General features: G+C 38.3%; 1 protein-coding gene across 6 annotated transcripts; it reads left to right on the top strand.

Moving 5' to 3' along the window:
* The first annotated feature begins 265 nt into the window (after window positions 1-265).
* On the top strand, window positions 266-25,140 carry LOC139447243 (ATP-dependent RNA helicase DDX3X-like). 6 transcript variants are annotated; one of them, XM_071228504.1, is made up of 17 exons: window positions 266-371; window positions 3,342-3,429; window positions 5,114-5,173; window positions 8,375-8,539; window positions 9,171-9,251; window positions 10,489-10,603; window positions 11,309-11,548; window positions 11,709-11,808; window positions 12,487-12,702; window positions 12,912-13,010; window positions 13,555-13,715; window positions 15,031-15,175; window positions 16,096-16,240; window positions 18,183-18,379; window positions 19,294-19,411; window positions 20,515-20,674; window positions 21,181-25,140. In XM_071228504.1, exons 1-17 carry the CDS (start codon window positions 324-326, stop codon window positions 21,365-21,367), a joined length of 2,325 nt encoding a protein of 774 aa, XP_071084605.1. In that variant the 5' UTR covers window positions 266-323; the 3' UTR covers window positions 21,368-25,140. The 6 variants fall into 6 exon arrangements, with proteins under 6 accessions (XP_071084605.1, XP_071084606.1, XP_071084604.1 ...); XM_071228505.1 differs by having other exon boundaries at window positions 12,909-13,010; window positions 18,198-18,379; XM_071228503.1 differs by having other exon boundaries at window positions 12,909-13,010.
* The last annotated feature ends 1,828 nt before the right edge of the window (window positions 25,141-26,968 follow it).

Genomic DNA, 26,968 nt, shown 5'->3' with positions numbered 1-26,968 from the left:
AGTTTCTTTCGACATTTCTGCTGTCCTTTGTGTGCTGGGTATGGCTGTAGGGAGACATTATTTTTCTCGTTTGATATTTACATAAAACCAGGACACATTTATCACTTAAGGTATACTAACCGCAAACATAAGTGAAACTATAAGGGAAATACATGGTTAATGTAGTAAATAACTAAAATATAACACAATGGTCAATATACAGATCGACACACTTACTGGTCCCTAGGTCAGCGAAATGAGACTATAAATAGCGTTCTTTGTGGACTCTACTCCATCTTGTTTTATCCATCTTTCGTCGGTAAAGGGAAACGACAACCTTCCGTATGAATCCCAATGATACCCATCAAAATGGAAAGGGTCTAGAGCAGCAGGTATATTGTGTAGACATATTCTGTCGAATCTTTTACAAAAAATATTTAGTTAAACCGCGATTTTGACCTAAATTAGTGTCGTTCTATTTTGTGCTCTGAAATGGCATGGCGATCTCGCCGACCACGTGAAGAGAGCGTGAACAGCGATCGCACAAATTCACTCTCATTGTTATATCTTTCCTGTTGAAAAGGTATTTCTTTGTTTTCAAAACATAAATTCATCAACGAGTAAGAGTTTTTCGATGTGAATAGTCATTTCATGAATGTTGTTTTAGCTGGAAGAAATTCCTTTGAACAAAATTTTCCACAGTTCGCGGTCGGGGTCGCGTGGTCCTTTATAGGCTAGCTGAGGCCGCATGGTTTTGGACGCTGGTAGGGAAGTGAGGGATTTCATGTTCTCGTGGACTTCATTGATCTGTAGATGAGCCTGAAATAATGGGCCTAATTTCTGCACTGTCATGAGATATATGCCCGCTTCGTTTGATCGTAATTGCGCATGATGATGATCAGATTTGTAAGTTGAAATCGGGACCACGATTTATCAGTTTTGTATATTCACACTATAGAGTCTACCTTCGACAATTTCCGTTAATAGGGAGAGGCCTTCCTACAGAACCATGTCACACATCGCTACATGTGAAAAACAATGTTCTAAAAGTAGAACATGGTCCATGGATGCTTAATCTTAACTAGGAATGCCACTGAGTTCACTAGTATCATCTATTCTTGCGTTGAGATTTGCAGTTCAGAAACAGTCTCGTGAATTCAGAAGTTACAAGAAGAATCAAAATTTGTTAAATTCAAAATATTGATTTCCTTATCACATTTGTTCATTTTGTTCCAAATTAGTGTAGATCGAAATGAAACCAAATTTGAGACTAAACGATGACATGTTTGGTAGGATCGGGAAAATTACCATGCATGGTTTGTATAGGACAATGCGCCATTCCTATTTTTCCTGTATTTCAGTATTGGTTTTGATGTTAAGTGTTTACGATAATGAATCCTGTTATTACAGCCTGAACCATTATTCCAACAGCACAAATTTGAGTTTCAAATAAGATGTTTATTAAAGAAGCACGTTGTGACCATTAATATTTCATATTAGTATATGTAATCATCCTCAAACTTTGAATATATAATTATGACTGCTATGAGGTAGTTATCCAGCAAATGCAAAGACCTTTTAGGACACAGATCACATGGTGCTTACAGCAATGTTCCTCTCCTGACAATGAGTGCTAAATAGCATTGTGACCTTCATCTTTTCACATTGCTTCAATATCAGGCAGTGGTTGGGTTTACACAAAGTTCATTCACAGACTAGCGCTCATGAGAAGCCATGGTGGATACCTCTGAACTTTGTTATATTTTAGAATAACAGTTTTGACCAGAATGTTCCAAATTGCTTCCCACAGGCACTTACCATGCTTACTGTAACTTAGTTTGGCAACCTAGATAAATATAGTTATAAATTGATTTATAGATAGTAGGAATTGCCTTTTGTTGGCTCAGTTATGTGCTCATTTTATTAGCTTTTTAAAATACACACATCTAGTCTATTGCACAACATAGTGGCAATGTGTATTCACGGTTGGAGAATGTACTGTAGAACTATGACAAGCCAGTGAACTATCGATATCTCATTGCAATATGACAATAATGCAAAATTATTAACAAGTTGAATTTTTTTCTTGTTCAATTATAATACATACTATAGTTGAATTAATATAAGACATTTTCTTGCAACAAGGAAGCTTAGCCCCGTGAGAACTGGCCCAATTGCTTTGGTTGAATTGGCAAGTGATGTTATTCATTGATATTGATCCTATTGATCAGCTTGTCTGTTACCATCAGGGAAATAACATTTTGCTTTGGTTTGACATGTTCGAGGTTAAGTATATATTCGTAGCGACAGCATCCAGAAATATAAAAAAAGAAGAGTAAATTGTGACTGAACTTTGTGTGAATGACGAGTAGATCTAACTAGGTTACTTCAGTGATGACATCTTTGCAATCAAACATGTCGAAAGAATTAAAGCCAGGTCATTTTCATATGTTTATTTATTTGTGGAAAGTTTGGACTGACAAAAAAATTAAGGGGACTGGTAACTTTTAGAGTTTCAAACGCCACCGTGAACATTGATAATAGCTGCTAAACTACCAGGTGTCAGGTGCCTCAAACTAATAAAGAATCATTTCAGGAAGCAGACATTGAAAATAAGGGTTGAATCGTATGATTTAGTTAACTTCAAACCATGATCAATCCATTTGCTTACCAGTTAGAGCAGTTCTTCGTTTGTCTTCAATGTTATGTTTTGATTTGGAAGGATTTTAAGTCAGACAAGCACATTGACCCCCTGCTTGAACAATATAAGTCCAAAAGGCAAACAGATTCTACGAGATAATAGTTTTGAACACATCGCAAAAGTAGAAACTGTCCTTTAAACCAGCCAGAACTTGGCTAGTAGCATCACTATTAATACAGCTAAGTGTTATTTGGTATTATAATTTATATTAGCTGAGCTTACTACGCTGAACAGGTGACTTAGTGGATGATCAGATTGACTTTAACTACCATGGATCTATGCTCATGACGATCACTGAATTATGTGGTCTAGATAATTTACAGTCTTGCATAGCTGGAGTATTGCGATGTGCAGCAAGAAACCAACAAACACTAATCTGTGCAATAAAAAATACTTTCATAAATGTTAAGTTACAGTACATATCGACAGTACTTTAGACATTTCTACCAGTCCTGTGGATATGGATATCGCTACCATATTTTGATTGTGGCTTCTGGGCCCACTTGCACAAAGCGATCTTGGCGCTAAAATGATCATAACTCCCTTAATTTAACATAGGCTTACAATAATCATAGCTCCAAGATCGCTTTGTGCAAGTTAGCACTTTGTATGAAGTTCTTGCTGAATCTGTGCAGTCGTACATTTGGTTTTATGTTAACAGTTTGCTGGGCTAGACTTGAACGGCGCCAGCCGAGGCCGTGGTCGCGGTGACTGGACTGCCCAGGCTTTCCCAGCTGGGCCACCTAACAGTGAGTAGTTGTTGTTGCAGGTCGGCAACAGGTATTTCCGGTAGCACCACCTGCTCAGCGGTATTTCCAAATGTTGGTTGGGAGATTTGGTTTTATTTCCACAGGCCTGCCATTGATCTTTGGTGTCATGTACAACATTACGAAAAGTTCCGCATGCAACAGGAAATTATTTGGTTTAAATTTAGAATGATTCCCTTTTTAAAATTGTCACAGTATGGACATCGTTACCAACTTAAGAATGAACCATTTAAACTTTGTACGTGTTCTTTTCTTATCCCTTTTAATAAGTGAGCGATCATACAAAGAAATAGAAAACAGCTTGATGGTAGACCTGTGATCTTAGTGCTGTATAGAAATGTTTACATCAAGTGCATGCGTTCTTAATATAAGAGTTATACCTACCTTGTTACTACTGTGTAAAAGACGAAATTGTTTTCTCTGTACCTGCATAGGAAATCAAGGGTGTAAGTAAGACTGAAATAAGTAAGCCATTTGAACATGTTGAAAATAACTCCTTTTGTATACTTAAGGTTCAAAACAACTTAAATTTTAAGTCTGTAATTTTTGAAGAGCATCTTTCTGCCCTATAAAGCTTGTATACTGTCTGATTTCAGTGATCTTTTGTCACTTATAGCGATATCAGCATTATCCTTATATGCTGGTATATTAGCAGTGATAAGCATGTCAGGCGTACCCGTCTTGAAAATCAGTGCTTTTGGGAAGTGTAGGGAATACACAATATGCCATTTCAGCGTTAGAAACTAACAGTTTTCGTCCACTACTCCTTAAAATGATAACATATAGCAAAACCCTTAAAAATGGCAATTTTCTACTAGTCCTTGTGATACCTTTACCATTGGGCAGTTTGGCAAGGACTATAGTGCCATTTTCTAACCCTGCCATTTAATGTAAGAAATATTTTGAAATGTATCTTTGCAGCTTAAAAGAAATTGTATCGTATCAATTATTGACAAATCGTTCCTAGATAGTAAAATCCTGTTGTTTTCCTAGGAATTGGAATGTATTTCTTTCAATTTGGAGTATTTGACCAGTTATTAAGGTGCATGTGAGCTCCCGCTTGACCAGTTAACGTTGACTTGTGCATTCCTAGCCTTTTGTCATTACCAGCACTCTGTGTGTTGCTGTAAGCTCTGGTGGTATTTATTGTTTTGATTTGAAATAAAACTTACACTACACCTGTTTGTCTTAATTTAAGATTTATTGTGAAGTGGAGGTATATTTTTGCTGTGAATATGAATTTTTTCTTCACATTTAGCAGTTGAATAATATAAATGCTTTTAACAAGATGATACTGTACATCAAATTGCATTGACTGTGGAAGTGATCTTGCACTTACTTCTGTTTGATATAATCCACAAGAAGTGTCAATTTGTCGGCCATGTTTTAAGACAAGATTCAAGTATGGGCTGAAAGCACTTTTCCTGATCTTCCAGTGAAAAGATCTCATTGTCTTGGGTTTCTCTCGGAAAAGATTTATCTACAGACTACAGTAATCCCCGCATTTCCTTACCATTCAAATGTCATGTAGTGATCGAGAGCAGCTTTTGAAGTAATTTAACAGGGCGGGGGCATTAAACTGGAAAATAGTATTTCTTCGAGGTTCCTACTAATATCAAAACGTGCAAGAGCACTTCCATTTACTGCTTGTTACTGTGTTTTGTAGATGGCCAATTCCGACCAAACAACCGATATCCGCCTGAGCAAATCGTATTCTACGGGCAAGGTTTTGTATCATATTTGATACTCATGCTCTGTGCTATCATTTAATAATTAGCCCAAGCTTGTATTTTGCTTTTGTTATCTTTCTTCAATATTTTAAGTTAGATTATGTAGTATTTCTCATCTTGTGAATGATGTAGTGAGTGTTTTCAAACGAACAGAAAATGTCCAACATTACTGTTTTGGGATTGGTGCATGACATTTGATATTTCAGCGTTTAGAACGTAGATGTATTATATATTTTTTACAAACTTGTGTCTAAAATATGAAGTTAGCGCCAGCATGCTTTATTGTAAGGTATGTGTGACAAGTTTGAACAAATAATACAGAAGTTACTGTAGATTAGCATGTCAATGTTGAAGACAGCCAAGTGTGAACATAATCTTGCTACTGTCTTTTCTTTCGTTTTTTTAGGAACACTTGATTTTTTTTTGTTCCAAGAAACATTTTATTTCAGATTTTTTTACATTTTCGCTTGTCAGTTCACCTATTCAAAAGTTAGTGCAACTGAACAGACATAACAATTTCCACACTGATATTTTCTGTCTTTGTTCAGCCATTTAATGTAATTTCTTTAAGGTGCTATTCACGATCATTTTGGCATTAGAAATAAAGTACAATATCACCGAATATACCTGTATGATGGTTTGAAATTGTATTTCACTTTTTTATGCGAGATGAACCTCCTTAGTAGTTGTATTTGTTTTCTGAAGCTAGTAATCATTGTCTAAAGTTTGTTTTTTTGTTTTTTGGATGATGCCCATTGGTTTGAACAGTTTTTAGCAGTTTAATGTTTTGAAAGTCGCATCAATTTCAATTCATTGCCATTATTCTCAAACAGCTGATTGAACATTTGGCAGGAGGAACATTGAGTGCAACAGGATGATTGCTGCTAGTGTAGATGTCAGGATGAGGCTATATATGAATCCTACACTGAGCATTTTCATTTTGGCAACTGTTTCAATAACCATCAAATTCAAAAGGAAGATATTATGCTACTAGTATACCATACTTATTATCCAATCATGACTAACACCGTTTCAAGTTCTGTTTGACCAGAATGTCACACTAAGCTGACATTAACAGGGTCTGTATTACCAAGGGCGTATAATCTATGTACTACCTGTTGACATATCGGTTGTTTCAGATTTAACAATAGCTGTAACATAGTTCTTGTTTCTTGGTGCATTTGTGTGAAATCAGATAGAAATGTAGTCTTTCAAGTGTGCACTTTGGAGTTTATGCAAACCAACAAAATGATCTTGGATAATAAAATGATTTATTTCAAATTCTGTTCATTAAGCATGTTCATAAGTTCATTTCCCATGGGGTTTTCCGGTTTGTCATGCTTTACATTTCTCACTGACTTCACAAAGAAAAAAACATCACATGGTACTTTTGTTTTAAGAAATGTGATTCGTAGATATGGCCTTTAAGCTTTTGGAACTCATTTTGTACTGCTTGGTTATCAAATTGGCCATAACAATGATACTCCATTATGAATTTTGAACCCTGGAACTTTGAGCTATATTAGAGGTCCCTTTGTTGACTTCTGAATTTTGAAATTTGTGCAAGTGTAGAGGTATGCTATTCTGACATGTACAATGTCAGTGGTCCCCCAAAACATATAAATAAGCTTTTGGTTCAGCAACTTGACTGCGATTACCCTTCTCACTGATCACTTAAGGTGTATGTGATAAAACTTGACATCACATCATGAATCAGCTAACACTAATGTGATTAATGTGTTCAAAATCGTCAAATCAATTTTGATCACACAACTTAAATATACTTTCATCTGTCAAACTGAAGTTGTCTTTTACTGTAACAGTAATGTTGCTGAAGACAAATGCTATGATGACATTTTCATGATTTTTCACATTTTGGCAGATCATTTTTCTATAACTGTTTGGTTACTGTCAGCGTTCCTGTTTACTGGTAATTACCAGTTTTTTACCGGTAAAATTAGGCTTGGACCGGTAATTAATGTGTCTGCTAGTCCCTGTGGACCAGCAAATAAAGTACCTAATAAATCCTGTTGAACAAAACATTGGTGATATTCATAGAAGTACATTTTATTTAAGAAAGTCAGCTTGTCTTGTTACCATCAGGGTTTCCCAATGTCTATTTCTGGGTTAAATATCCATTTGTAGCGAGTTCGTCTGGAAATATTAAAAAAAGAGAAAATTGTGACTGAAGCTTGAGTAAATGACTTATAGATCTAAGTTACATCAGAGATGACATCTTTGCACTGAACAAAATGTTGAAAGAATTAAAACCAAATAATTTTCATTCGTTTTTGAATTTTTTGAAAGTTGGGACTGACAAAAAAAATGGTGGGGACTGTTAATTTTTAGAGTTGTGGACGGGCAGTTTCAAAAGCCAGCGGGAACACTGACTGTTTAAAAAAATGAAAAATGTCTTTAGGAAATGTTGGATGACAAGTGGTCAATGTCATAGAAGAATGAACTGATCAAAAAGATGCAGGAACTAGGAATGGGAGCACATTAGTATCTTTTATCTTTACTCTATGATGTACCTGACAGGGCCTTCTGCAGTCACATTTGTCCTTTTTGGTAAATTTAGTTTTATTTATGTTATCACCTATTTAATCTACTGATGGAACCAGTCTATTATGTTTATATGTTTGTGAACAAGATGAACTCGTATCTACCAGCATGACGAGAACATGTGAATCTAGAAACACGAACTATGTTGTGGCGTGGAAACATTGTATTCCTTCATCTGTATTAATAAACATTTTATTCTTAGACAAATTTTAAACTTGTTTGGTTTAGTTTTGCACATTTTCACAATTGATTGGTTTCGTTTTGCTATATCAATATTGTTCGTATGCACTGTCCACCATATTTCGTCACCTTGATATATCAGATATGTATTTTATGTGAATAAATATGTGATCAACATGTACAGTTTGACAATCTGACCAATTGTGGCTAAGGTTATGTTGACAGTTGACTCTACATAATCAAGCATTGAGTCGTTTGGCTTCAACTATCGTATATCTATCATAACTTCCATTAGAAAGCAAATATTTAAACAAATTGGTCTTTGTCTGTTTTACAGACTGAAATACTTTAACTTTTTTATAATTTAACCTTAAGACATGCGTAAGCGAAATCTTGTTAAGCATGTTTAACATGTGTTGGTTCTCAGTGGTGACACATTGGTCTATCTGTTGCAGGTGCCGCTCCTCAGGCAGGGCGCTATGTCCCCCCTCACATGCGAGGAGGACCCCAAGGGATAATGACTCCCCAGGTCCCCCCACCAATGCCACCCCCACAACCACAACAGCAGAGAGGTTGGGGTGGTGGGCGAGAATACGGTCAGCAGGGGGGTGATGGAAGAGGTTGGTTGTCTTGTGTTAACTTTAGAGTGGATAGAAAAACAGCTCTGGATACCTTGAGTGTTGCTGTTATTAAGCATATTTAGGACTTGTTAAACTGTCCAGCATTATGTGACCTTGTTTTCAAATGTAGTGGTGATTCTAGTTCTTAGTCGGTGTACGAAATTTACTAGAAAACTATCTGATATTAAACCTAGCTTGTATGATAGCATAGGCCTAATGTGAAGGTTCATCAAGGGCTTGGTCAGTGATAACAATGTCATGAATGGTCTTGATATGTCCTGCTTAACACATATAAGGAAGACTAAGTGCCCAGCATTGTGTACATGGTGCAGTGCTTGTACCATCATCAGTGAATGAGTCGTTAAAGTTTGTTAGTGCATCAATACATACATTGGAGTGGTCGGAGGTTGCTCTGTGTAACCTAGAAACTGTTTGAACAGTTTACTCCAAGCAGCGAACATAGCAAAGTACATGATTTTTGTTTATCAGTGTATTTTTTTTGGTGTGTACATGTATTGAAACTATCGATAGTCAACTATTGATATTTGATCTTATCTGGCCCAGTAGTTGCACATCAATGATAGCTCCTCGTTTGGTTTAACATTGTAACATTGGTGAAGTTACTTTTCAGACGGTAGCTATCGTGGAGGTTACAACAGCAGTCCGGGAGGTTACCGTGGAGGTTACAGTGCTCCCATGCCTGGGCCTCAGGGTAAATGATTGTTGTGCTTTCTCTGCAGTAGACATTGTAGATCTTCCACTTTTTTTTTATGGGTAATTTTTTTCTTTCTTTTTTATAGTAAGAGTGTGAGTAAGGAGTGTTAGTCTGAATTTTGTGATGTATGTGAATGATTTATGCCGAGTCAGCAATATTTGAGCTACGTCAAAGCAGTCTTTAAAATTGGAGAGGCCAATGGTTAAGGTATTAAACTTACTCGTGTATTGTGTGTAGCAAGCATAATGACGCTATTGGAGTGTCTAAGGATATAAATATCGGATTCAAATATAATGTTAAACATAGAGGGGTGAAATCTTCTGCAGTCGAGTATGCTTTCATTTATGGCTACTAACATGCCAACTGTGACAATTTGTTATTTGCTTTCGGGATTGCCACCCACACATGGTTCATTTGAATGAAGCGTCCTTGTTTTGGTGTAGATTTGATGTTTTACTTTTCAAAATGTTACAAGACCAAGTATGAGAAATGAATCATTGGCATGTTGGTGCTAGTAGTGTTAGGCACAAAGATCACATCAACTGTCTACCAGTGCCATTTTACTAGATACAGTGTTAAGTGTTAAACACTGGAAAATTGCATCAGACCAATAGAAGTCCCTTGAGAAAGTCATTGACATCCAGATAAATAGTAAAATGTAATGAGGACTGTGTGGTATGTGTTACTTTGAAGGTTGACATTTTATGTATCCTGTTGACTTTGTTTATTGGGAAGACTAGTGAAATCTGTTTTCCTCCATTGACAATGTAAGCTATGTATTTAGACCAATAAATGTTCTATTTTCCGCAAATAACCGTAATCCCACAGAATAGACAGAGATGATAATTGAAATAGAAACATGTTTGGCACCCTGAAGACCTCGATGTCAATTCAGACCGAAGTAGTTAGGCCTTGAAAACAAAAATACTCATCTATGATACTGGCGGTAGGTCCATCAGGATGATCTATATCCGTCACTGGTCACTACAAGTATTTGATGACACAGCTGCTTGGATCCATTCAGATTTGTATCTCCGACTAACCATCCCTTTCTCCCTACCCCATCATAACTGACACACCCACCATGTCGTTTTCTACCCCACAGCTGTTAATGAACCATTTCCTTCTGGTATGCCAGACAGGATCGTTATTTGGTCACATGATATTGAGAAAAGTTCAGTTGCAATAGGTATGATATATGTATACCAGCTTTAAGGTGCCGGTTTATTTCCAGGAATTCCAGACCAGGGTGGCTACAATACCTTCAACCGAGGCGGAAGACAGGGCGCCAGCTTCAGCAACTTCAATAACCGACGAGGAAGTGGTGGAAACTTCCAAAGAAATGACAGGTAGAATCCGTGTACTTCAAGCACTTCTCCAAATTAACCTTATTGAATTAAGTGATATGTGTGGTTCAATGAAGATTTTTAGTGTCAACCTTGAAAAGCCTTGAATTTGTACAAAATGACAACCTTGTATATAAAGGTATTAAAACACAAAAACAAGTTATGTACCAAGAATATGTGTCATTTATCACAGTGACATTCATGACACGACTTCTTTTCATTTTTGACGGTTGTGAAAATCAATCTTGTTTTGAAATTTGTGATGTTCATACTGCTTTTTATCCCCTGCCGGGCCAGAATGGCCGAAGGGGGATTATGTCCGTCCGTCCCACAGAGGGTACTAAGCTTGTGAAATCAACTCCTCCTACAGTTTCCAGAGAATATCCCTGACACTCTACACTCAAGATGTCGACATGTTGATGATACGCATATCGCAGTCCCGTTCATTTCGACTAATTTTGACAGAGTTACTGCCCGTTTTACAGAGCTTCATTTGCCTAATTGTGAGAGAGTAAACATGACAATGAAAAGGCCTTGAATTTAAGTATTCCATGTCAGTATGAACCTTGTAGTCAGCAAGCTGTAGTTACAGAATGCAACACCTCATGTCGGCATGGAAACGGCAAGGAAGTTCCCTTTTAACAATAACTTCAAATATCCCCTTAATTTCTAATATAGTCCTTAATCATTTATGATGGCTTGTTAAAGACCAGACAACAGGTGGGGTGGAGATCAGTATGACCGTCAGGGGAGTCTTCCCCCACAGCCTGTGGGAAGCAGCCGATGGGACGCCCTGGCCGAGGACCGCACCCCACGTAAACGAGAGTGGGGCCACAACAAATGGGACAACAGAACTGACGGAGACGCATGGGCCGGCCGTAATGGGAACCAGGATATCCGCAACGAAGATTGGTCTATCCCTTTGCCGAAAAATGAACGACTTGAACAGTGAGTAAATCTTGATCAGGTGTCATTCAACATGACGTGATTGGTACTTGCATATTCAGTCTTAACATCAAACTCAATTTTGTGCTGTGTGTGTATTAAATGGTTTACTGATGTTGTTCCTAGATGCCACTGAAAATTGATTGTAATTACTATCTTTCAGGGAGCTATTTGGATCAAGCAGCACTGGCATCAACTTTGAGAAATATGATGATATTCCTGTTGATGCTAGTGGAGAGAACCTTCCTAGAGCTGCTGACAGTGTAAGATTTACTGCTTTCATATGACACAATCTCGTGTATGTAACTTGTTGCAGGCTCGTGTTGAGATTTTGGTGCACCTTCTGTGCTCAGGCTTACCTTTCATTTTAACTAAATCAAGATTAGACAACTGATGTTGAATTTAAGTCCCAAACTATCCTTTATTTATTTTGAAGATGACCAACATGGGTGAAAAGATTCAGCAGGGTTAAGTGTTCCATGTCTGTAAGACGATACATGGGTCACAATATGATACGTATCACGATGCGCATATATACGTAATATCGCATAGGAACTTCTTGATAATGAAATATTTCAGAACGGGTTCAAAAGGAGAACCCAGCTATTGATACATGTTCGTAGCAGCTATATTTAGAAGTGAACTCTAAATGCTAATTACAACACATATTTGACTGACAAAGACATTGGAGATCATGAAACGAGTAGGTAATGTATTTCAGCAAGTGTATTGTCTTCTATCGATACAGAAAAATGCCTATTGTGTATCGCATCATCACATAAAAGCTCCAGATGCACCAGTGCAACAAATGTTACACCCCTAATGACCAATTTATATCTCTATAGTGTCTCGTATGTCCAATTCACCACATCTGAAGGTCAGAACTATGTGATTAATCATTTACGACTATGCCTAATACTATGATTCTTAACTGTTTTCAGTTTGAGGACTGTGAACTTGGTGAGATCATCAGGAACAATATTGCACTGAGCAAGTACACAAAGCCAACCCCTGTGCAGAAGTACTCAATCCCAATCGTACTAGGCCACAGAGATCTGATGGCATGTGCCCAGACCGGCTCTGGCAAAACTGCTGCTTTCCTTGTGCCCATCCTCAACCAGATCTACGACAAAGGACCTGGTCAAGTCCCTCAACAGGTAGTAATATTATACCCTAAGAGTTTGTGACTATATAGTCATTCCAAGGAATTTTGTCTATCCTTCCAAAGACATATTTGTTCTGACCTATAGCTTGAAAACTACAGCATAGATTCTTTTCAAACTTGAACAGTTTCTTTGTGTGTAACGATGTGTTACTGTGTAATGACGTGTTACTGTGTAATGACGTGTTTTGTTTCTTGAAGCAGCAGCGGCAATACGGCAAGCGTACTAAGCAGTACCCCATTGCCTTGGTTCTCGCCCCCACAAGAGAACTGGCCTCTCAGATCTACGATGAAGCCAGAAAGGTGAGTTTATGATACAAGCATGATCAAATCTTTGGGATTTATGAACACTGGCCATCACCCACCAGTGTTGAATTGTCCCAAGAAAGCCATTATTTCCACACTAAATAAGTTTCTACAGGGGTCAAGCTAAGATTTAATTAAATGCAATCTAAAAGTATATTTGAAAGTTGACCATAACCCATCCCAAACTCTCTCCAGATGTTGTATGGATTCGAAATTTTATGTAATTATTGCAAAGCCCCTGCCACTATTACATGTGAGCCAAACGTCCTGCATCATGGATGTCACCACACTATAAAATCTTCAGATTTTCAACTGAACTCTCCTTCACTTTGACTTTCAATATCAGTTGTGCAGGTGGATTCCAAAGTTTGTGATTGATCCCCAAAACAAATGTTTTCATGCAATTGTTTTCTCCGATGTTGGTTCATCATGTTCATTGTTATTAAAACTAGCTCATGTATCAAAGAACACATAGAAATCCTTTTTAGTCTGAAGAATTTCAATCTCACGTAAATGACAGTTAATGTTGGTGTGTTTATAGTTTGCTTACAGATCCCGAGTTCGGCCATGTGTGGTGTATGGAGGTGCGGACATTGGCGCACAGATGAGAGATCTAGATCGTGGATGCCACATGCTCGTGGCAACCCCTGGTCGTCTTGTCGACATGGTGGAGAGAGGCAAGATTGGGCTTGATTACTGCAAGTGAGTGTATTTACAATTGTTAGGGTGTGGCATTTGTGATAGCCTACCCTTCCACCAGACAGTGATTGCAACTCGACACTGCAAAGTTGCTTCCCATAGATGATAGGGTCAACTGGTCAGCTTGACCTTGGTTTTTATGGTATTATAAAGAAGTGTTTAATTGTTTCTTTGCAAGATATAGCCCAAGTGATGTTTGAATTCCTCGTATTGAAATCCTCTTTGGAATTGAAACGATTTTCATTGTCTGATGGGCGTCTTTGTGAAGTCTGATTCTGAGGTCAGGGTGTAATTATGAATTTGGTGCATAGCTGGGTCTTTAGTCTAGGGCACTACAACTAGCTATGCGGACTAGTTTCCTTGGGTCCCTGGCTTTGATGTCTGGGTTTGAAGGCCAGATTTAGCTCCATTATGATCCTAGGTCAGTAAGACCTTCATTACTTCAGGTTTCCCTCCATCAAACTGACCCTTGAAGATCGGGGGGTAAACAACAATCCTTCATCAAACTTGTCAGATGTAACTGAAGTATTGTTCAAGGCAGCATTGAACCGAACTGTCTTAACTATACGTTAGTCATGCATTTTGCCCAGATGACCAAAATCATTTTGGGGAATCCTCAAATGTATAGCCTTCCATGACCTGTTGTGACGTGATACTTTAATGTTAGATCACAATACATAACATCAAAATAAAAACACAATTATGAACATTGTCCCTGTCTGGTTGAGATGTAGGTTGTCTGACACTGCAGAGTTGTTTCCATTAGATGCTAGGGTTGACTAATCAGATTGACCCATGAAGATTCCGGGGTGGAATAGGTCTTCAGCAACCCATGTTAGCTGTAAAATGCGACCTATGCTTGTCGTAAAAGGCAACTAACAGGATCGGGTGGTCAGGCTCGCTGACATAGATGCATGTCATCGATTCCAATTGCGTGGATCGATGCTCATGATTTCTATCACTGGATTGTCTGGTCCAGACTCGATTATTCTACAGACTGCCGTCATATAGCTGGAATATTGCTGAGTGCGGCGTTAAACAACAAACAAACAAACTAATCAGATTGACCTTGGTTTCATCATACTTACAGAAACACTAGCTTTGTGATTTTTCTGGTTAAGTTATAAAGCAGTGTTTGGTAATTGTTTCTTTGCAAGATATAGCCCAAGTGATGTTTGAATTCCTCGTATTGAAATCCTCTTTGGAATTGAAACGATTTTCATTGTCTGATGGGTTACCACGTAAAATGTAATTACATTCATTCATATCTGGAGTTTGACTGATCTGTGAAATTGTATTAACTATTTCACTTCTATAGGTTCTTGGTTCTTGACGAAGCTGATCGTATGTTGGACATGGGTTTTGAGCCCCAGATTCGTCTGATCGTGGAGAAAAATGGCATGCCTGCATCCGGAGAACGACAGACCCTCATGTTCAGTGCCACCTTCCCCAAGGAGATCCAGGTAGGTACTGACTTACATGAGCCAAGATATATCCTTCAGAATGTGCCCGTGAAGACGCCGGGGTAGAATAGGTCTTCAGCAACCCATACTTCCCGTACAAGGTGACTATGCTTGTCGTAAGAGGCGACTAACGGGATCGGGTGGTCAAGCTCGCTGACTTGGTTGATGCATGTCATCGTATCCCAGTTGCATGGATCGATGCTCATGAAATTAATCACTGGATTGTCTGGTCCAGACTTGATTATTTACAGACCACCATCATATAGCTAGAATATTGCTGAGTGCGGCGTTAAACAACAAACCAACCAATCAGAATGTATTGCTAGATCAGGTTGGTACTTAACAATGGCAAGTTTTGTGTTAAGACCTGCATTGAAATTATCTACAGCATTATTTACACTGTTATATGCAGATTTCTCTTCTCCATTATAATATTTTAATACAGATTGAACTAAGTGTAGTTTTTAATTCGGGTGTGGGTACAATATGTGAAGCCCATTTCTGGTGTCCCCTCTCTCACTCACACTCGCTCACACACACACACACACATACACGCACCATTGATCATGTTGATATTGATGGAATATTGCTAAAAGCGGCGTAAAACTATACTATCACTTTAATTCAAGTGAATGTAGTTCTTGAAGCATTCACCTGACATGCCAAAAGCCTGGTTCAATTCCTCACATTGCAACGATGTCTGGAGCCCTTTTCTGGTGTGCCCTTTTGGGATATGGCTGGATTCTCAGTGGTAGTTTTAGTCCACTGGTCCTTACAATAACATATAGCAAAACACTAGGGCAAACTTCTGATAGTCCATAGGATTTCTAACCCTGATTATTGCTGAAAGTGGTGCAATACCATGTTTTCTTGTTTAAACATCCATAGAGAGGAACCTTTCATCTGTCCTTCCCTTACAGATCCTAGCCCGTGATTTCCTGGAGAACTACGTGTTCTTGGCTGTGGGCCGAGTTGGCAGTACCAGTGAGAACATCACGCAGAAAGTGGTGTGGGTGGAGGAGAACGAGAAGAGATCCTTCCTCCTTGATCTTATCAATGCATCAGGTAGCCTTGCAGAGTGGCGCAAGTTTCAGCTGCTTTACACTGAAACACTTTACACAAATTTGTTTATTATTGAGCTGTCACCAAGTTGATTGTATAATGGCATTAATAACTTATTTCAATATGACTGGGTGATAAGTATTTATTCCATGATAGTTTTCTATGATATGCCTTTGAGAAAAGCTAACCAGTCAAATCTCTTGTGTTAACAGAACTAATCTTTTCAACCATATCTCAAGTATTTCAGAATATTTAAAGGCTTAAATTTCCTGAACCCTTTCCTCCAAATTTCTACATGTACGCTTGCCATGACCATAAGTACAATAGTGTAGTAATGTGAAAAATGAGTATATGTGAATATACAATATAAGTGTTTATAAGCGATTCATTGTCCTAGGACAGCAGTCTGTTGTTAATTTAAAGAAAACTGTCCTCGGACAGCAATTTCTTGTTAATTTAATAACTGTTGAGACAACCGAAATATTCCACTCTAGTGTTGCAGGTATATGCCTATCATAACCACTGGGTCTGTCACATTCATTTGTCAAAAGTGCAGGGGAGAGATTTATGACGATTCCTTGGATTTATCATGATCTCCCCAATCTATACTGTCCACATTTTCAGGAGCCAAGTTTGCAAACAACAAAAACCAATTATGATAAAATAATGACCCTTATTTCTTTGATAACTAGTAATAGGTTGCTTGATTGTTTGCCTTAAAAAGGGCCTCCAGGAGAATGCTGGTCACAAAGTTGTTTTTCACTAACTTTTTATGGGTGGTCTTTTTGACTTCCAAGACAGACACCTTTCCTTACCTTCCACAGTAGGGAGTCGGTTATTAACGATGAGCCTTTCCCTGTGACACTATGGTACATAATTCTCCTTTCACCTTCACTGCCGCCTGGACAGTCAGGGCTCGATGTGGCAATATAAAACATTCATAAGTGCAGCCTTTAGTTGAAAAATGCAACCTAATATGTAGGGCTGCAACGAATACACTGAGGCGAATACAATTCATATCACGAATATAGGGTAACGAATACGAATATTATTTCACAATTACAATTACAATAAGTCAGCAGTTTATGTATTACTTATTATATTCAGTGAAACAATAACATAATAATTATTAATAAATTATGCATTTATATACTGCACTTATCCAGGTTCTAGTATCTGCTCAAATGCAAAAATGACCAGTGAAAACAATACTATCAAATTAAATATTATTAGAGTGTTGTCATTGAAAGAAATCTATGCATATAATATGTTATGGATATTTTTAGGTACAGGGTATGTAAATATACATGATAGCATATTCATAAATATTCGATTCTAGTGGCCATGAATAACGAATTCAATTCATGAATGGTTATGGTTCGATTCTTCGAATACGCGAGTGTATCGTAACCGCCCTGCTATATGTCTACCTACACCAAGTGCATGTGAAAAAAAATACATCTAAATTTGTTTCTGAACGCTTACTTTCCACACATGTGCAACCTGGTTTTGTTGGTACCACTTGGTTTTCAAGTTCCTTACTCGAGCCCTGATAATGCTCTATTATAACTTGCTACTCCTTATATTTTCCCACCTAATGCCAGTGTTTCAAACAGTTAGTCCTTTCCACGATTAACCTGAGCTTTGGCAACATAACAAATCCCTTTAGCTTCTCTCTGCAACCTTTTGTCTTTTCCATATTTATCTTAATATTAACCTTGGCGGTACGTACGTTTGGACTCTGAACTGGAAATACAGTGGTGGAATATAAGATTCGATAAGCCCAAATGATGTGTGAATTCCTCGTATTGAAATCCACTTTGGAATTGAAACCATTTTCATTGTCTGATGGGCTTCTGTGTGCATGCTGATTGCTGAAGTGAGGTCACCCAAGGGTATCTCTCCTACATGAGCAAATGTCTAATACCCTCTCCATGTCTTAAAGGCATGTTCACTACAGGTCCTGAGTCCCTCACCTTGACCTTTGTCGAGACCAAGAAGGGTGCCGATGCACTGGAGGAGTTCCTGCAAAAGGAGGGTTATCCTGCTACCAGTATCCATGGCGACCGGTCGCAGCGCGAGAGGGAGGATGCATTGAAGGTGTTCCGTTCAGGAGACAGGCCGATCCTAGTAGCTACTGCGGTATGTATTCTGTTTTCGTGGAGCAAATTATAGATTAGAATCTATTGTCCAAGCTAAAGCTAAATCTGAGCTAGATAGTAACAATCCCCTGTTTATGATTCTGCTCCTAAACAACTTGCGCTGACCATAAGAGGCAACTTTGTGGTTTGGGTGGTCGGGCTTAGTGACATGATCTTACAGTGTGGGTCCTTGCTCACAGTATAAATCACTGGATTGTTGGGTCAAGAGTTGATTATTTACATGCCCTGTCACATTGCTAATGAATATTTAGCAGAACTCGAAAACCATTCAGTGTATTTGATCGAAACTTGGCAAATCTATCACTCACATACTGAAGTGGTGCCTTTTGCTATTTAGGAGTTTTTGAAATTTTTATTTTTTATGTTTCCATGGCAACAAGTTGGATTTAAAATTTATTATAGGGTGGGTTCACTTATGGTGTATAACAAATATTTCCCTGCCAAACATTGCATGTCTATATATAAAGCACATACTGAACTGGTGCCATTTGATATTAAGGAGTTTTAGAAATGTTAGAATTTCCATTGCAGCTATTTTGACATGGGCTGAGAGAAATGTGGGGTCAGTTACCTTGTTTGGGACCATAACGTGTTAAAATGGGTGGGGGATATAGATGACTTCGTAAACATGTTAAAATGGGTGGGGGATATAGATGACTTTGTCGACTATTCGCTTGTTTAGTTATTGATTCTTTAATTTGTTTGCATAAAAAAATCCACAGAAACACAAGTCTTTTAATTTGCATTTCATATGGATGCGACCATGGTGGATCTTTTGTGGGTAAACAATGTATGCTTCTTCAAGAACATTCACCTTTCTGATGACTTGTTGAGTGCAGTGTTAAACAACATATCATGAATGCATTGTAGCTGATGCTTGTTTAATACTTTCAGGTTGCTGCAAGAGGTCTTGATATTCCCAACGTTCGTCACGTCATCAACTTTGATCTGCCAAGTGACATTGAAGAGTATGTCCATAGAATTGGGCGTACTGGACGTGTCGGCAACCTTGGTGAGTAGCAGCTTCTATCGTAGAGGATGCTAGTAGTATTAGACTGCAATGTAGCTGAATACGTTTATCTGTAATGGGGATTCTGGGATAGAATAGATCCCCAGCAACCTGACTTTGTAGGAGGCAACCAAATGGATCACTTGGTCAGGCTCGGTGACTCTGTTGCTAGTGTCATCATACCCTAAAAGGAGGGATCATTGTTCACAATATCCATCACTGTATTTTCTGGTCCAGACTTTATTATTTACCGACTCACTGTCATGCATTTGACGACAAAAAAAAAAAAAGAATCATTTCCTGGAAAATGGTCACCAAATGTACTAGTAATTATGGTGGGAAAGGACAAGTGCTAGTGACAGCTTCTGTGAGGCTTTCATGGGGTTAAAGATGTCTGCAATGACTCATTCCCTGAATCGGCTATAGCCAGAAACTGAAACTGGAAAAACAAACGTTACGTTGAAGGTGGAAATTTGGGTTTTCTTTTATTACTAGTGTAAACCTTTTTTCAGTAATCCCCAGATTTTGTACTGGTCCTATTTGAAGGAGACAAATGTTAACTGATGTCCGTTGTTTTTAGTTCCAGTTTCTGGAAAAAATTAAGCATTGAGAACTTGTTTGGAATTATAGCCCTCAAATACTACTAGTCAATGAGGACTACCATCACAGGATTTGTGTTTTTCCTTAGCACAGATTAATATTCTCAGGATAGACAAGCATGAATTCGGAAGGCTCTGTAGCCATTTGTAGTAAGCTCGTCCAATAGTACATTATTAAGCCTAAAATCTACTGAAAATGTTGCCGAGAGAAAAGTTTGGCTAGTTGAATCAAAAGTTTTTGCCATAGACTGTTGTAGATGCTTATCAATTCCATGCTATGAAAGGCATCCTGACCTATGTGCATAGTGATCACTTAATCTGCATACCACAGGTATTCATGACTGATAAATATTTGCTAGCACCTGAAATGAATCATTTTGAGCCCAGCAATGTTTGAATTCCTGCAAATGAATGCATGGAGAGATGTTTGAAAGTGACACTAGATCATAAGGGAGGGACAGCTTCTAAAACATGGTTATAATTTCTTCCATATATTTCTGTTTCCAGGTCTTGCCACGTCTTTCTTCAATGAGAAGAATAAGAACATTATCCGTGATCTGCTGGACTTGCTAGTGGAAGCCAATCAGGAAGTTCCAACTTGGCTCGAGTCCATGGCTCACGAGGCTCGTTCATCTGGCGGAACAAGCAGACGTGGCGGTGGGAGACGGTATGTTGCAGGATATACTCTATATAAAACGTAATTGGATCAGCATGACAAGATTAATACCATACAATAAACAAGAAGAAGATACGTCTGTTTATGTCTGCTGCAGATGTTCTTTCAGACCTTTTGTTGAATTAGGGGTCATGGGTAGCAGAGTTGTCAAGGTGGCAGAATAGTGTCCCATAATCAGGCCATGATCTTACAAGAACGTCACTTTATAAGTGCAATAATCTTGGACGCGACGTTAAACCCCATTTCACCTCACCTCACCTCACCTCCTACAAGTGATGGGTTTGAATCCCATTCTTTCTTAGCATGGTCCCTGGTGTGTCTGCTGGTATGGACTGATTTACTGTCGCTCAGAGATCTCTACTTCATAATCTTTGTGATTGAGCTGAAATAATGCCTAATAATAAAAGTAATATATGCCTTTTTTTATAAGAATAATTCCACAACTTCTTAATAAGTGTTTTGGCAGCATGTAGTCATTGTGCGCATTTCCCTTCCAGCTATGGATCTGGAGGATTTGGAGCTCGTGATTACCGTCAACAGAGTAAGCAGAGTAAATCTGGGGGCTTTGCGACCCCTGGGTTCCAGCAGCAAGGCTTCAACCACTACAACCAGTACAATCAGTACAGCAACTATGGAGGGGCGTACAACCAACAGCCAGCTGCTAACGACTGGTGGGGCAACTAAATCACTGCTGACCTCCACGTGCTGGAACAGGAGACAAAGCTGCAGTTGTCTCCCTTCAACTCCAGTTTGGTTTTTGTCAGTGCAGTTACCTCCCCTTCTCACATATTGCTTGGAACGGTGCACTTTGTTATTTTGACTGGCAAACAGTTGATGGAACCAGTAACAATTATTTGACTGATATTGTGCATGATCAAGACTCGTGTGTGGTCTTGACTTGTGCCAAAGTTAACCTTGCAAGGCATGCTGACGCCTTGCACTGTTCAACAATATCAGAATGTACCCCTGTGACAGGATACTGTTACGCTCTGAAGTTACAGATGAAGAAAACAAAACTGTCAATTTTTGCAAATTTTACATGAAAATGGCTGGATTTGTTCAGCATCTATTTAGACAGTTGTGCTGTCTTTCAAAATATCACTTGTTGGGTGAAATGTCTTCACTCACTTAATACAGATGTGGAAATTGTGTTATTTTATAATACAGAGATACTCACTGTTGATGGAACGACGTTGTGTCCATCCAACAATGCTGGAAGACTTTTATGAGCCTTGTTTTAAATGTAATCGTTCATCTGTTACTACTGGTAAATTATCGAAACAATTGGAAACTCACACGTTTATACTGGTTCTTCACCTGTTTCCATCTAAAGAGCCAGGCTTTTTATTATCATCATTTTTAAAACAATTTTCTTGGTGTTATATTTTAGATTAGTTTTTGTGTATAAGATGCCGTCCTGTGATAAATTCAGATTTGGTCGTGTATGTGCAAATCCAAGTCCACTGACAGATCACTAATGCAGAAAGTATTAGTGATACTTAGATAGATGGTTGGTTGTAAGGTGGGACTTATTATGGCTGAACATAGTCAGCTGACTGTGTTCGACAGAGGGATGATTTCCTAAGCCTCAAAGCACATACGAAGGGAAAACAGAAGCACAGGGTTTTATATGTATTGCCGAACGTTGTCGACTCCTCCCTGAATAGGGCATTGACAAACTGAAGTGCCATATTTCTACAAAATGTAAATGTTCTTGTCTTGTTCATCTCTTAACCTGTGTAAAGGTGCGTAACTAGCCGTACCTCACTACGTGTGACCAGTACAGTTCACACTTGCAAGGCACTTCACCAAGACTTTGTATGTTAACACATCTTTACCTCAAATGCCCTGCCTGAAGAACACTATGTTCACTCTCAAGAAATGCATTTATCCAAGAAGTGTTAACATATTTGTTTTAATCAAAACATTTTGCAGATATTTGTAACTAATACATGTATGGAACTGTGTAGGCCAGGTCGGGCTGTTCTCTGATTGCCAGAGGTCTCGTTGATGCATCGCTGAGCAAGATTGAAATTATTGAGAATGATGCCTCACTACATGTTCACTACTTAAACCCTGTGCGTCGATTGTGAAACTCTTTCCTTTAGCTTTAAAAGTTGCATTACAGTAATCTATGAATTATATTATTCGATATGTACTAAATATGGAGTAATAAGGTGACTAGAAGTATCCATTCAATCAGGGGATACCTCAAAATGACTGCTCCCAAATTTTAAGCTAATGCACCGAACTGTGGTGGCAGGGATAGAGGTTATCGGAGATCAATTGAGTAGTTAAACATTTGGAACCATTTTTGTTGACACAGCAAAATTGTTCTTTGAGAATGTTCTATATTTCTTTAATGTTTCACAACAAATATATGCCGTACATTTATTCATATAAAGGAACCGTCAGTTGAAATATTATGCTTCGTTATAGTTAGAATTTAACATGACATTCATTTGCCTCGTATTCCATTGTCATGTGATGTATATAGTCTAACTGTCTGAATTAACTTTGAAATTCCACTACCCATTTCACAAATGATCGAAGCCTATTTATTTGCATTTCAAGTGCCAATTTCCTGTACTCCAAAGTTAGTGCAATGTGTTAAGAAGTGATGATGACGACTAGTGTTGTGTCATGTATGGTAGAATATGGTACGCTATACAACAGTATACAACAGTATTTATGTCTATACAGGATCAATCTGTACCTATAGGCTGGTCCCATTTAGCTGCAGAGAAACCCTACTGCTAGTGATAGGACGTTTCAAGTCCGCAACAGTCAAATTGATCATGACATGATAATACAACATTCCATGTTATGTACAACTTCATAATACAGCATAAGTGATTTTCATCCAGTATCATGTTATTTTAATCAACCTCCATTCAAACTCTTGCCCATATAGTCATTGGAGTTCTTACATAGAGAACCGAGAATATCCAGCACATATAGGTGCCTCGATCTGAGAGACATGTCAGGCTTGCCTTGGTGAACCTTTTTCATTCAAATGGTTTGAATATCACTTATTTCATAGCCCAATATCTGTGATAGATCTTGTTCATGACATAGATAGCCCTATGTGCAATTCCCTGTATGATGATCCATCAGTATAATGGCCTTGCCACAAGCAATTATGGGGAGTGTTTTGGCATGAATTGTATGGTTGGTTCGTTCATTAGGCAAGCCTGAATAATGGAACTTAATGTCTCGGAGACTTTGGTGCTTACGTCTTTTTCCCTACCCACTGACTTGTGAAGAATGCTCCCATATTTGTGAGAGTGGGTGCCTGTCTGCCTGCCTGCCTGAAGTGTGCGTGTGTGAACGCGTGTGCGAGCGAGGCTGCAATTGAGTCGTTGGTAGCTGGCAAGTCTGTCTGGTCCTGCTCAGGGTCGAGCATTGTTGATGTCTGAAGTACTTGCATACTTATGTTGATATCGCCAGGGACCACATTGAACAATCTGTGATGACTATGAGGACGTATTGCGTCATTCATTTCTAGCCAACTGCAGATTATGGGGTATTGTGCATTTTGAAGAGGTACCCATTCTTTTATGTGAGCATTTTACTTGTTGGTATGATCTTGATATGCTGTTAATGTTAACTTATGATCACATAGTGAAATATTCACTGTTCCTTCCACTCAAATTTTGACTGTGTAACAGTCTCCCATCGTGTAGATGAAACTCGCTGGCATCGGTGAGCCTAACATATCATGTCTTTTTATCAATACTCGACATTACTTACTTTACAGGGACGTAGTCTCCACTGTATGACATGATCAGAGTACTTACTTGAAGGATCTCTGAATTTTCTTTCTGATCATGTATCATAAAAGTTATCATGGATTTTATGATAATCAAACTACATTATTTTTTTTACATGTTATTTTTTAAAATAATGTTGCCCTCTTAACTGCGCAAAGATATAACATGTTGATCCATATGTAAAGTTTAAGCTCAGGGAAGCCCTGAACGGGAGTGAGAGCAGGGATTTTATTATTGATTAGTATTATTTGTATTGTCCTGAACTAGTCATGTACAAATGACAATTACTCCTCCCAACTTAGATCTGACTGTTACACAGGTCTTGATTTGCAATTAGGCTGTTGGTTGCTATGTGATCGGCCCCTTTTCACACCAGTATGATCCAGTGGCATTCAGTTTCCCTGCCTGACCTGTGGATATTTTAATGCATGGTAGGAGATGTGGCCTTGGCAAAACACAGGTCTTGATTCTTGGGCAGCCATGCCAGTCCTATGTAATATCTGAACAAGCTGAAAGAACAATGGAAACTAAACAAGTTTTCTCCTTTTGTTTTAACTATTTCTTGCCCAACCTTTTCATGATCCGAAACATGGTTATTTGCCCAAGAACTCCCAAGAATGTTTTTGCCATGTATATGCGAACAAAGGGTTCTCTGCACAGACAATGGGATTGCAGGTTTTTTTTCTATACAGCAATACTCTGTAGTATTTGTTTTTCATTGTTATATGTGATACTTAAGCCATTATCTTATACATGTACCATTTCATGGTTTTATTAAATGGTTGAATCAAGAACCACGAGGCAAATTTATAAAGCACTAAGGAGAGAGTTGATTTTTATATGGGACGGCATTTTTCTCATATTGACAAACTTATTTAGTTGTGTAAAAGTCTGGCTAACCGTCGAGATGTTACATTTGGTCACCTCCGTGTAAATGGAGTAATGTGTCGCCCTAACGTATGCCATGATATTTGTGCTGTATGTCATTCTACACAAACACTTGAGTCTAATGCACTTGGGAGTCCAGATTGTGTGTTTCAATCTGTCTCGGTCCAAATAATTATTGAACTTGTCAGAAGGGACATGTTTGACAGTTTCAGTGTTTGAAGATTTTTAAACAGCACAAAATATTTGTGGTTTGACACCTGAGGTCAGCGAGATATGAGAATGATTGAGTTGTGGAACACAGTTCAATGTTTGTTCACATGAATATTTTGTTATCATTGATAGATCTGAGGTGCAGTATTTTTATGATGTCCTCGAGCAATGACTTGAGGTCGGTCAGTCCACATGAATATCAAAATGTGATATCATTAGAAAACACTTGATTTCATCTACTTTAGATCTTAGAGATGTATAGAGCCATTTTGAAGGCCTTCATATTTTTGAATGCTTGCCATCATTCAAAGAGGATGGTACTAAGATTTTGTTGTAATCATTTAAGAGGCTTCTTGCCTACTCTTGAACAGTGCCTACACGCTAGTCACTTCCAGGGTATGTGAACTGCTTACTACTGCAGTGTATCCCAGCTTTGAGAGAGGGGTACTGTATATGTTACTGATGTCTTTCAGAGCATACACATAGGAACCAGTTTGATAGTTTCAGATACATATGCTGTGTAATTTATTTCCCAAAATGAGTTATTGATTAATATGTATGCAAGTATTGCCATGGAGAGTCCTGATGCCTTCATATAATCACTCACATTGAGATGGTTCATGGTTTGTGTCTGTACTGTAAGGCACAGCATTGGGAGGTTTCAGGGTGATGGTTGCATACTTAGTATATTACCTTCGAATGGCTCTTCCATGGTGAATATCTGTTAAGTGAGCAAACTACATTACCATGACCTATTCTCTCTGGAGCAAGCCAAAGTTGTCTACATGACCAAGTGTTACATCTGGGCATTTTGAACGTTTATAGTTGAATGCAATAAAGCTGAGAAAAAAACAACCCTTTTGTCTTTTGTTTAAGCATGGAGACTGTACAGAGAGAATCCTCAATGTAGACTCCCTGGGTAAAGAGAAGTTGTGCTTTGATCTGTTGGAGAAAACACTGTTGGTCTTCAAGAAAGTAATGAATGTGACGGCTTCTGTCACTTTGGCCCTACCTCTCTAATTATATGAATACATGACACTTTTGATGGAAAGCAACTTCTTTTATTCACACACACACACACACACACACACACACACACACACACACTCGACGTAATAAGCGCCCAGGGCCCTCTCAAAATCAGAAATAGGGGGTTCTTTTTGGAATTAGAATTTTGGTGAGATAATAAACATTTGAAAGATCGTACATTTCGTGTTTTATGCTGACAGCCTGAAATGATACAAAAGAAAAGTCTCTGCGTATTATACCCGGCAGACATGTTTTCCAGAATTTAATTGCCCATAATTAAGGATGCATATAACACACGAGTGCGTATTATACAAGAATAAAAAAGTGTACATTGATCATCGGAAGGGGTGCTAATTAGGATTGATCACTAGCCAATATATTACCA

The sequence above is a fragment of the Haliotis cracherodii genome, unplaced genomic scaffold (assembly GCF_022045235.1).
Source record: "Haliotis cracherodii isolate W230 unplaced genomic scaffold, xgHalCrac1.p SCAF_7, whole genome shotgun sequence".
In the NCBI taxonomy this organism is placed as follows: domain Eukaryota; kingdom Metazoa; phylum Mollusca; class Gastropoda; order Lepetellida; family Haliotidae; genus Haliotis; species Haliotis cracherodii.
The sequence above is the reverse complement of the archived record's forward strand: the minus strand, read 5'-3'. Positions and strand labels throughout refer to the sequence as shown.